Source organism: Gastrolobium bilobum, unplaced genomic scaffold (genome assembly GCF_033153095.1).
Source record: "Gastrolobium bilobum isolate Gb01-03AN ecotype WA unplaced genomic scaffold, APGP_CSIRO_Gbil_v1 utg3862, whole genome shotgun sequence".
Lineage (NCBI taxonomy): Eukaryota > Viridiplantae > Streptophyta > Magnoliopsida > Fabales > Fabaceae > Gastrolobium > Gastrolobium bilobum.
This window is the reverse complement of record NW_026898147.1, coordinates 159,471-170,431: the sequence shown is the minus strand read 5'-3', so window position 1 is coordinate 170,431 and position 10,961 is coordinate 159,471. Positions and strand designations below refer to the sequence as shown.

The 10,961-nt window shown below is 35.1% G+C and overlaps 1 protein-coding gene across 2 annotated transcripts; it reads right to left on the bottom strand.

Moving 5' to 3' along the window:
- Positions 1-234: 234 nt before the first annotated feature.
- LOC133313228 (probable histone-arginine methyltransferase 1.4) lies at positions 235-9,991 on the bottom strand. Of its 2 annotated transcripts, none has more exons than XM_061514566.1 (15): positions 9,495-9,991; positions 9,299-9,361; positions 8,940-9,042; positions 8,105-8,248; positions 7,899-8,002; positions 7,282-7,380; positions 7,118-7,187; positions 6,785-6,881; positions 6,235-6,289; positions 5,541-5,624; positions 1,861-1,938; positions 1,380-1,483; positions 1,100-1,272; positions 863-1,014; positions 235-555 (listed from the first exon to the last, which is right to left on the bottom strand). In XM_061514566.1, the coding sequence occupies exons 1-15, from the start codon at positions 9,672-9,674 to the stop codon at positions 451-453; spliced, it is 1,611 nt and encodes a 536-aa protein (XP_061370550.1). In that variant the 5' UTR covers positions 9,675-9,991; the 3' UTR covers positions 235-450. The 2 variants fall into 2 exon arrangements, with proteins under 2 accessions (XP_061370550.1, XP_061370549.1); XM_061514565.1 differs by having other exon boundaries at positions 236-555; positions 8,105-8,251; positions 9,495-9,989.
- Between the last annotated feature and the right edge of the window lie 970 nt (positions 9,992-10,961).

Genomic DNA, 10,961 nt, shown 5'->3' with positions numbered 1-10,961 from the left:
ACAAATCTACGATTGGTTGATCATAGTATCATGACCCGGCATTGGATAGTAAAACATGGTCAAGTGGGAAGCTCCTATTGTAGATTCATAAAAAGCTACTTTTTTTTCCCTTCATTAAATATTTTTTTTAGACAACTTTTATAAAAATAAAATAAAATTGGTTTGACTTATTTTAAAGAGAAAAGCTAAGAAAATACTAAGCCCTTTTCTATGTGTGCGCGCTTAATAATGTCCTTAGAAAGGCAGATTAAAGATATAATGAAGTAATTAAGTAATGGATGCAAGCGAAAGTAATAGAATAGTGGATCTGCAGCACAATCACACACAATAGGATAGGGAAAGCAATATGGATGAATTTACAGGCAAGGGGGATGTCCAAATAAAGACATACACATTCCCCCAACTAGCTGATTCATGTTACAAACAGAAGCTCAGCTTAGTTAGTATTCATCAACTTGCATTCTGCATCAGTGAGTCAATCTGAGCACATGAATTAGGCGAAGGCTGTTGCATTATCTCAGCTTCATCCAAATCCTGGGATTGGATGTGTATATCCTATCAAACAAAGTGACTGTCACTGACAACACTAATGCAATCCAAGAAAGCAAAAATAAAATAGAAATATGCTAATTACACCATTGTTTTCAGGAAATTGGATTGCATTTGCTATTAAATACTAATGCAAATTATCCCACAGACCTGATGTCCAAGAGGGCCCACCTTGGGATCTAGAACCTTTTTTATGGGTGAATTCCAATATAGGAAATTCTCCCAAACAAATTTCTAGTTTCAAGTTTTCCACAGAATTTAAACTCAACAAAGTAAACATGGAAGGAGAAACAGATGATTATAAATCCAATACCTGTGTCTGTAAAAATGGTTGAGGTTGCTGATCTTGGGTTAATGGATAAGCTTGCGGTTGAGACATTCTATAGTAAGGTTCTTTTAGATCAAGTTTACAGGATGATGTTTGAAGAATCCCTCCTTGTTCAGCACCAGGCCCCCACATTTTAGCTAAATGAAAATTGAAATTTTTTCATCCACATGCATGGTGCAATATAGTACAGAAAAAGAAGGAAAAGAAAAAAGAATTACCAACCTGACAATGTTAAATAGATAGTATAACTCTGTGCATTGTGGGCAATCAAGTGCAGCCTGCCAGTAATTTCTTGTCCTGCCATGACATAAATTGGCTGGGAGAGAACACAGCGTAATTGATACCAATGAGTTGTTGGTGAACCAGGGGCAGTGGTAAGCCACCTTTGCACAGTACTGTGGATTTGAAATAATTGTGTAACAAATTAACCAATAGGGACAACCACAAAACCTTGATGAATGTGAAAGCAGACACACCGTACTAATAGAAGAGGAATGGTTACCTTCCATTGAACAGTACATCAAACCAACATGCCAACCCATGTACTCTGGCACCCACAGTGGCGGTGAATCTGAGAGGAATATCAATTTCATACAGCTCTTCTTCCTACAGAATAAAAATGGATTTGATTACACATTCCTAGGCAATTTTATTTCAAGCATTGTAAGAATATAACCCCCAAAATGAATTTTATTTCAAATTCATAACCAGCAAAACACAATGATACATAATTACATATCCCCAAAAATACAAGGATTTGCAAATAAAAGTCCCATAGGAAGAGGACATTTGAAGAATGCAAACTACCAGATGACAGACTTCTATTAAATGTATTAGGTGGAATACTAGGATGAAAATGATATCAAGATACATTATCTTGTTTTCACGAACTAGTAGAATTTGTCAGCGCCAATAGGACCTCAAGAAAATAAAACAACCTCAGCAAATAAAATAGGCATTTCCAATAAATAGTTAATGCTTACTTTTATTTTGGTGAAGTCAATCACGTGGAACATAGGAGGAGCTATTAACAACCTTGGGTCAAAAGCATCCACCACAGGCTGCATGGAGAAGAGAAAAAGTAAAGTGGAAAGAATATATAATAAATTTTATTAACCACATCATCAATTTCAGTAACCGCAACTGTCCAATTTTACTCCAGCAACAAAAAACTATACCAAGTTCACACACTCAAGAAATCCCTAGAGGCAGGAAGTAATTAATAATGGTTAACCAACATTTTCATATTTCTCCCAATTTCTGTTTTGTCCATGGGATTATTTGAAAGAGTTTAAAAAACAAAATAGATCAAATTAAAGGAATTCTAAGACTAAACTCGGGAAGAAAGATGTCATGTAAGTGATAAGGCACCATCAATTATGATAATTCTAAGTTTCTTTCATAAGCCAATTTTGCTATCACCCTATTAGGGGGTGTTAGAGCCAGATTTAATTTGGCCTACATCAGGTCAGATTTAGCCTAGCATACTTGATAAAAGTGTTGAATAAGGCCTAACAGGCCACAAGTTTGTCTTTAAAAGGCTCAGCCTATAAGCCGGCTTGTATCATGCTATTTTATTTTGAATAATAAAATAATATTTTCTCATTTATTTTTTCTAATTATTGATAGGCCTAAAAGGCCTAGGAATAAATAGGCAAATATATCAGTCCAGGCCTTTTTTTATTTAAATGTCAAAGGATCCAAGAGAAAAGTGGCAATGAAAAAAATTGAGCATCTCCCTATTTTTATTTATCTTCCTTTAAAAAAACCCTACATCGTACCTTTAAAAAAAAGAAAAAAAAAGGTATTTTCTCCTATTGAAAATGACAAATTTACAAATCTATTAGGAACTACTGTGGTACACAGAACTTGTGCAACAGGACCACAAACAACATAAAATGAGGAAAAGAAAGAGAACAGAGCAAGAGTACTATACCATAACACTAGAGAAACAAGGACTTCAGAATTTTATTTATGGATAGCCCTAAATGCAACTGGCTTGAAGACCAGTTGAAAAGTGTATAATGTATAATCCTCCAGCTTGCTATGTGAACTATAAATCCAATGTTTCCAACCTTTGGTCAGACAAACTCCAATCATGTTATAACTGGTGAAGATGCCAATTCATCTAAACCATTGTTACTTAACACTATAACCTCCAGAAGTATGTAAGTAATAAAAAATTAGTTATAGGTGCTAAATCTATTAGGAACCGTTGAGTACACAAACACATGGAATGCTTGCAGCAGGACCACCAAAAACAGAAAGGGGAGAAAATGAGAAAGGAATATATCATAACTTCAAAGTCCATTCCTTATTTTCATATGCAATATGGGAAGCTATGGATTGATATTTGCCAGAAGATTGAAAAATTATCTAGATCCTTCATTTGGGGTGACTCTCCTTTGCATCACAAAACACATACCATTGGTTGGGATATTCTTCGTCATTTAAAAGAAAAAGGTGATCTGGGATTAAAGAAATTGACCTTGATGAATGATCCATTTCTAGGGAAGTTGGTTTGGCGTCTCTGCTCTAGGGAACAATCACTTTGGGGTTGGGTACTATGTGCACTATATTGTAATAATAATGTTATTTCCTTCACGCCTATTTCCGGGTGCTCGCACCTTCGGAGTAATCTTTGTCGTCTTTGGGATCAACTTAATTTCAATATGACATCGAAAATTGGAGATGGGAGAACTATTCATTTTTGGACTGATCATTGGTTGTTCAAGGATTTTCTCTTGGTGATCTCGCCTCGTCTGTTCCTGTAAGTGAACTGTCCAAGTTGGTTATTGATTACGTTTCTAAGTCTGGGGATTGGCAGATTGATATTCTGAAAAATTGGTTACCCCAAAATGTGATTCCTCACCTTCAAAGTGTTCTTCCTCCCACTGCACTGAACCCTCCTAATCAAAAACATCAGTCCTTACCTACGGGGTAGTTGATATCTGTTAAAGCTTTGTATTTGTTGCTAAGTGGGGCTCATGACTTAGATTACCTTGGTTGGGATGATTGGTTTTGGTCTAAGATCTGGAAATGGCGTAGCCCTCACCGTATGAAACTCCTGTTGTGGAAGTTAGTCCATGGTAAAATTCCAGTTAATAATTGGATAGCTTCCTGGTCCCATAGTAATAGCCTATGTCCTGTCTGTAATCATGAGGATGAATCGATTCTGCATGCTTTATAGGACTGTGCAGTGATTCGTGAGATTTGGTGCAAATTTGTTCCATTGGACAAACTAGATGATTTTTTTCGGGAGACTTGTTTTCTTGGTTGCGTGACTTCTGGTTTTTGGAAAAGTTGCAGGTTCAAAATTGGAATACATTATTTGTTGTTGTTATCTATCGGGTTTGGCTTTGGAGAAATGCCATTGCTCATTCTCAGGTGTTTGCACCTTCTTTACCATATTCCTCAACTAGCATTAGTAGTCAGTGTGCGGTTATTTTGAGCAGTTTTGACTCTAAAATACTTTGTCCTATGGATGTGCTTATTCGTTGGGAGTTTCCTTCCTTTGGTTTTATCAAATTAAACACGGATGGGGCTGCAGCATGTGGTGGTTTATTTAGGAATTTTCAGGGTGCTTGGCTTGGTGATTTTTCTTTCCGTATTGGCATCTATAATGCCTTTTCAGCAGAGCTTTGGGGAGTTTGGCATGTAGTCGATTGATTCTTGAAAGCGACTCCACTTCGGTGGTTGCCTTGCTCACCAGACGGGGTGCAGGAGCTCGTGAGTCTATTTACTGACTCAGATATGAGCACTTGTAGAGTAGGACTGGCAGATTTTGGTTGTTCATGCCTACCGCGAGGCCAACTTTTGTGCTGATTTTCTTGCTAATCTTCCCCTTAATGATGCTTCAATGCCGGATGAATCTATTTTTGCAGATCCTTCTCGTCCTTTAAAGTTTCTTCTCCAAGCGAACACTGCTGGCGTTTGTCATCCCAGGCGGGGAATGGGCTAGCTTTTATCCTTTTTTACTTTGTGCTTTTTCTTCTGTTTTTCTTTCTTTCGATTCATGTATCAAAAAAAAAAAAAAAGAGAGGTGACAAGGACTCTAATAAGCCTAGCACCAAATATAAAGCTGTGAATAGACCAATTGAATAACGAATATAATCCTCTTCAGCTTGCTCTGTAAATGTCAATTCCTATGTTACAATCTTTAATTTGACAAAGACCAATAATGGTAAGAAAAACAGGTGAAGTTGCCAATTTGAACCTGAACAATGCATTTCTATATCTACACAAATGTCATCTCTAAAAAATTATTAGGGTGTGCTAGGTAAAACTTTAACGAAAAACACTTCTACGATGTAACTTTTTTTTTACGAGCTTTTTTCAGAAGCTACTTTTTCTAGCTTGAGAAAAGCACCAAGACTTTTTGGGGTTTTTTTTCCTTCTAAAGAAAACTTAATAATTATCGTTAAATAATTTTTTTCTTAGAAAAATAATCTTGTAATCTCTGATAGCATATAAGCATTAAGAAGAAAGTAAAAACAGAAGCCAAGTTTTAATTTGATATACTCACAATAGTGCCAAAAAGAGATATCACATATAAGTATACAACCTTTTCCCTGCGTAAGGGGATATCCCCAAACAAACATTTTATACAGCAAGTTCCAAATAACTCCTTCAGTTAACTTTTTGAAACAAGATAGCAAGATACCTGAGAAAAGTATCCTTGGAAAGCAGTCCCGTGTAAGGGCGTCAAATCAACACCAAAATAGTTTGGTTGTTGCCAAAACAGGGCCTGAACAGATAAAACAATATTGATCAACGAAATAAAGAAAAGGGGAAAAAAAGTATATCTAGAGAAAGATGGAGGCTAAAGAACAATCAGAAAACAAAGGATAAGTTCTCCTATCAACTATCACTAAAAGAATGGTAGATCATGATACAATTCTAAAACATAAAACTCTGAAAACTCTGAAACCAACAGCTAACACCCTGGATTCTACAAAGCATACTTTTGTTTTGTTTTGCGGAAGGGGGGTGGGGGTTTCTTTTTTAGTGTTGGATTCCAGTTAACTGCACAGCTGAAGCAAAGCTCATTAAGAGATACTTCTGACTTGATGTGCTGTTCAATGGAGGCATGTTTATAATCTTGAAGAAGTTTTTTACAAAGTTAAGCCTCTTTCATGTTATCTTGATCCCAACTCTGGGTATCAAAACAATTCTTTAAGGATATCTAAGAAGAGTGAAATACTGAACAAAATGTGTGTGTATACACACGCAGACACAGATACCTCCCCCGACACATTGCTTTATGTGTGTAGTGTTTACTGAAATATATCAAAGTACAAGATGTAGAAATAAATATGTATGGGCATGTGAGTGTATAACCACATATATTTGCTCACCTTATTAGCAATTTCAACAAACAAATATTCATCACTGAAAGGAGCCATGTGAATCCTGCAGCAGTAATAAACTCAAGATCAGGAGAAGGCAAATAATTCTTGGATATTATAAGCAGTTGGGAAAATGCAAATTTTAAAATCCTAACCATTTGGGACCTAAATAATGTAGCATTCTTAACACACAAAAACACAAACAAAATGTAGCACTCTGAACAAGCATCTAAATATTGAAAATTTATATTGAGCTAATAAATTATAAATAAATTTTGTGTACACTGTACACATAAATGACTCATTTTTAAACATAATTTGCTTGCATATTATTCTGAACTGACACTGAAATTGCAACAATTGCTACCATTAGAAATATAAATATAAGAACCATTCTTGGGCCTTCACTTAAACTTTTGAAATAGTTGGTTCATGACATGATATCAGAGTCTCTATATGACTAAGAGGTCTAGAATTCAATTCATGATATCGCAGCAGTATCACAGATAACCAAAAATAAAAAAGAAGGCAGAAAGGGTGCTTCAAAGTTCAAATATACCTTCCTACTGTAGGAAACATTTTCCCTTTAGGGGTGAGAAACCTATCTCTGGCAATGACATAAGACTCTAGCATTCTTTCATTAACTAACAAGGTGCCTGCAACACAACAGAAAAATTTCGCTGATTTATAAATAACCAACAAAATGGTTGAAAAAAGACTCATGCTAATTCCCATAAAACACTTTGCATTTTCAAATTTTTATGACACAACTTATCTCAAAACTACAAAGCAGCAACAGAAAAATCTACTGACAAAAATGTGGCATAAGTTATGCATGAAATATCAGCATCCTTCTCCAGATTGACTGACAGCAAGTAAAATATGAGCTTACCCATGGGCTCAGAGATCAGAATATCTGCTTTCTCTGGCAATTCAACATCCTCAACTTTGCCTTTAATCACCTATGTATATATAAATATTACATGATACAGTGGCTCTCTGACCATATAATTAATGAACGATGACTATAGCAGGAAACAAAGAAAACCATCTCACTGTAATTCGCTGACCCAGTATTGGGTTCCCAGCTATAAGTTTTCGTGCATATTCTGCCATTTCAGATGCTTCCACAGCATAAACATGTTTTGCACCAGCCTGCAAAAGAATGAGAGAATGACAAAGACTTAGTACAAAGTTTTCGAAGAAGGGGGAAGGGGAGACACCTGAGGTTTTCATTTAATTGGCCTTTTGACCATAATGATGTGAAAAGGCAAATATTTTCCCCCCATTGATTCAAAAACCAAATATCTTGCAAAAACAATGCCGTGAGAAGCGCACGGGGGAGATGCACGACTTGTGCAAAAGCGAATGCATGCCTGCCACATGGCAGGTGGGGCAAGTCGCTCATGGGTTGATGCACGATTTGCAATGTACATCACATGGCAGGCGCACACTTGCTTTTGCACAAGTTGCGCACCCCCCATGCACGATTTGAATTCGGATGCCCCATGCGTATGTCACTGCATTATTTTGGCAAAATGTATGAATTTGGAATCAATGCGGGAAAATATTTCTCTTTTCACATTAAATGGGTCAAAAGGCCCATATTATTAGAAGCAATCATGCTTAACATATGCTACAAATAGACTTAACCAACTAAGATGTTGAGCTACCTGAGCAGCAAATAATGACAAAATACCACTACCAGCACCAACATCAACTACTACACGACCCGTGAAATCAGCACGATTCTCAATAACAGCAGCATAGTAGGTTCCTAAAACAAGATCACAAAGAATTCTGTCAAGTAAATATATAGGTAAAGTTTAAAAAATAAATAAATAAAATAGAAGAACAGTAGAACACAATTAGGTATAACCTGTCCTCACATAGTCCTGCAACATATTTTGCTGATGCAGAAGTTGTCCATAATAATGAAAGTACATTTTTGCCGAAGATGGTTCTATCTTTTCATCAAATTTGCTTTTAGAAGTTATTGCATTAGTTCCATTTGGTAAGTTTCCTCCTGGATCAAAAACAATTAAATACATAAGTAAACAAATACCCTATATTACCAATAAATAATGAAATGTAATCATGCATGCAGTGAAAAAAAAAAACTTGTGAGAGCAAGCAAAATAAACACTGAAAAGTATAATTATCACATAAGTGTTTATATGATCATAAACCATGTCCAAAATGAAAGACTTTTAAGCAAAAGAAATTATTTAATTGGAAAGTCTGTCTCCAAAGACCAATTTAGATGCTAGCTGCATAAAGAAAAAACATATAAACAGTTAATATGACAAAACCAATTCTACCTAGAGAATAATATTTGCAATGAGATCCAATGCACATCAAAAATACTATGATAAGAAATTACTTTTTTGAATAATTATAAAATATCCCAAGTTCCTCTATTACCCATTGATACCTGTCAAGCAACGTTTCACCAGTATCAACTAGAATTACAGATTTTTTAAATATCCATTTAACCATACAGATAATCTAAAAATATGTTGAATGCTAAAAAAATTTAAATAATAATAATTTATTAAAGAACGATAATATTCAGTTGTCACAGCCCAAAAAAAAAAAAATATTCAGTTGTTTTTTCATTCTGCAAACCAAAGATGACCTAAAGTAACCAAAATCAACACAGTTTGCCAAAGGGCATTCTACAACAAGGTTTACACAAATTTCCAAAGCAGCACCTTGAACATTGAATTCCTTCTTCCATTGTTGGAATACACAATGGAAGGCCTCACTCTCTTCCTCATTTCTAAACTGTATAGCGACTCCCCTGGAATACGATGTCTGGTTCAAAAATAGCACAGTTAAAAGGCATAACTATTTGGCAGTACATCAACGAATTAAGCAAGTAAACAATGTATCACTCACACCTCACAAGAGCAATACAGCATAATAAAGATCAGTATAGAGGACAGGGCTCACAAACAAAAGACACAAAACAACATAGAATGCAGCGGTATCATAATATCAATTATTTCTCATAACACCCCACACACACACAGATATATATATATATATATATATATTGATGGATTTGTACCTGTTTGCCAGCATCAGACCCTTCCACCGTGCAAACCGATTGAACAGGACCTAACCTGAATAGCTGCAAACCATAAATGCACAATTTTTTTTTAAAATATCCTAATCGAGACAGACATATCAATATAACATTTAATGCATACTTCATTTTGAAACGAATTTAAATAACGAGATTCAAAGAAAAATAACAAAAAGACCTGAATAGCTGGAAGATCAACATTGAGAGCAATCTGATGAGATTCATGCTGAATTTGAAGACCGTCGCCGGTGAAGCGAGCAAACCCAGGCGAAGCAGAGGAAGAAAGAGAAGACAAGTCGCTCACCGATGCCAAAGCAAACTCTCGCTGCTTCCGCTTTTGCTCCCCAAAATCCTCCATTGCCGTTCCTTCCTCCAAGCTTAACCCCCAACAACGTTTTTCTCACTTTATTTTCTTCTCTTTCTTTTTTTTCGAAAATTTATTAAATAAAATAAAATAAAAGGCGTGTTTCTATATTTATGAAATGAAACTATGATGTGTCTGCTGTGTAAATAAATTAACGAGAAGAGAAAAAGAGAAAAAAAAAAAAATAGAACTAGGGTTTGGATCTGTGAGAATAGGGAGCCGCCAAAGACACACACATAGAAAGGGGGAGAGAGAGAGAGAGGGTTCTCGAATGCGTTGATTAGTTTCACTTTCTTGCAGGTTTGGGGTTTTTATAGTGTGTTGGTTTTGTTTGTGTGTGGTGCTTTCATGGTTTGGTTTGGTTGTGTTGGAGGAGGTGACTAGCGTGGGTAGTGTAGTGTCTGTCCTACTCAATGAATGAAGGGGATCTTATCTGGTGTTTCGCAAGCAATTAGATTTTCGTTACATACGCTACTTTTGGATTCTTGTGGTCCCTTTTACTTACAGGCTTACAGCATGCTATCTTTGCTACTATGTACTTATTTATTAAAAAAAAAGGTGAGATTTGTATATTATAAAATAATGAGTAAAATGGAAAAAAGTATATATATATACATATACGTTACTTTATTAAAAATAAAATAAATGGGATTTAGGTGATAATAATTATAAATAAAATAAGAAAAGTTAATTATATTATTTTTTTCAAATTTAATAAAAAATACATTTGAGTCTTCCGTACCAAAAAAGTAATGGATTTAAAAGAAGAAAAATATTTTTCTTATTTTGTAGAAAAAAAGTTACCTCATGTCGTAGAAATAAAATTATAAATGAGACCCACAAATAAGGGAAGAGAGAAAAAAAAAGTGATGGAACCCAATACCTTTTTGTGTGTGTAGGAAAGTTGTTTATCTCATGTAAAATGAGATAAACATAATCCTTAAAAGAATCGATAACTTACCATGGAATTTATCAAATAATGGTAGCTAAGTTGATATTAGGGAACTGAATAGGTAAGGATAAAACCATGTGTTCGATCCTCTTCAATACCGTTTTTGGGAGGAGTTTAAATTAAAGTCTTAATCTTGGGACTCGTCCCGAATCGGATTAGTCGCGAAGCGATGAATCGATTGGAATATCTAAAAAAAAAAATTATCACAAAATTTTTTACTTTTTAATACAACTGGAAATTAAACATATAATCTACCCAAATCCCTCACCACTATGTCAAACCTAATGGTTTAATAACAAAAAAATTCTTATACCGGATAAGAGCTTGAA

What these genes read in the sequence shown, in the direction of transcription:
- LOC133313228 (XM_061514565.1), bottom strand. Translation starts at nt 9,674, where the DNA reads ATGGAGGATTTTGGGGAGCAAAAGCGGAAGCAGCGAGAGTTTGCTTTG. An exon ending in TTGACTTCACCAAAATAAAA is followed by an intron (nt 1,484 to 1,860) that starts GTAAGCATTAAC and finishes TTTATTCTGTAG; the next exon opens with GAAGAAGAGCTGTATGAAAT. An exon ending in AACCATTTTTACAGACACAG is followed by an intron (nt 556 to 862) that starts GTATTGGATTTA and finishes TTTGTTTGATAG; the next exon opens with GATATACACATCCAATCCCA.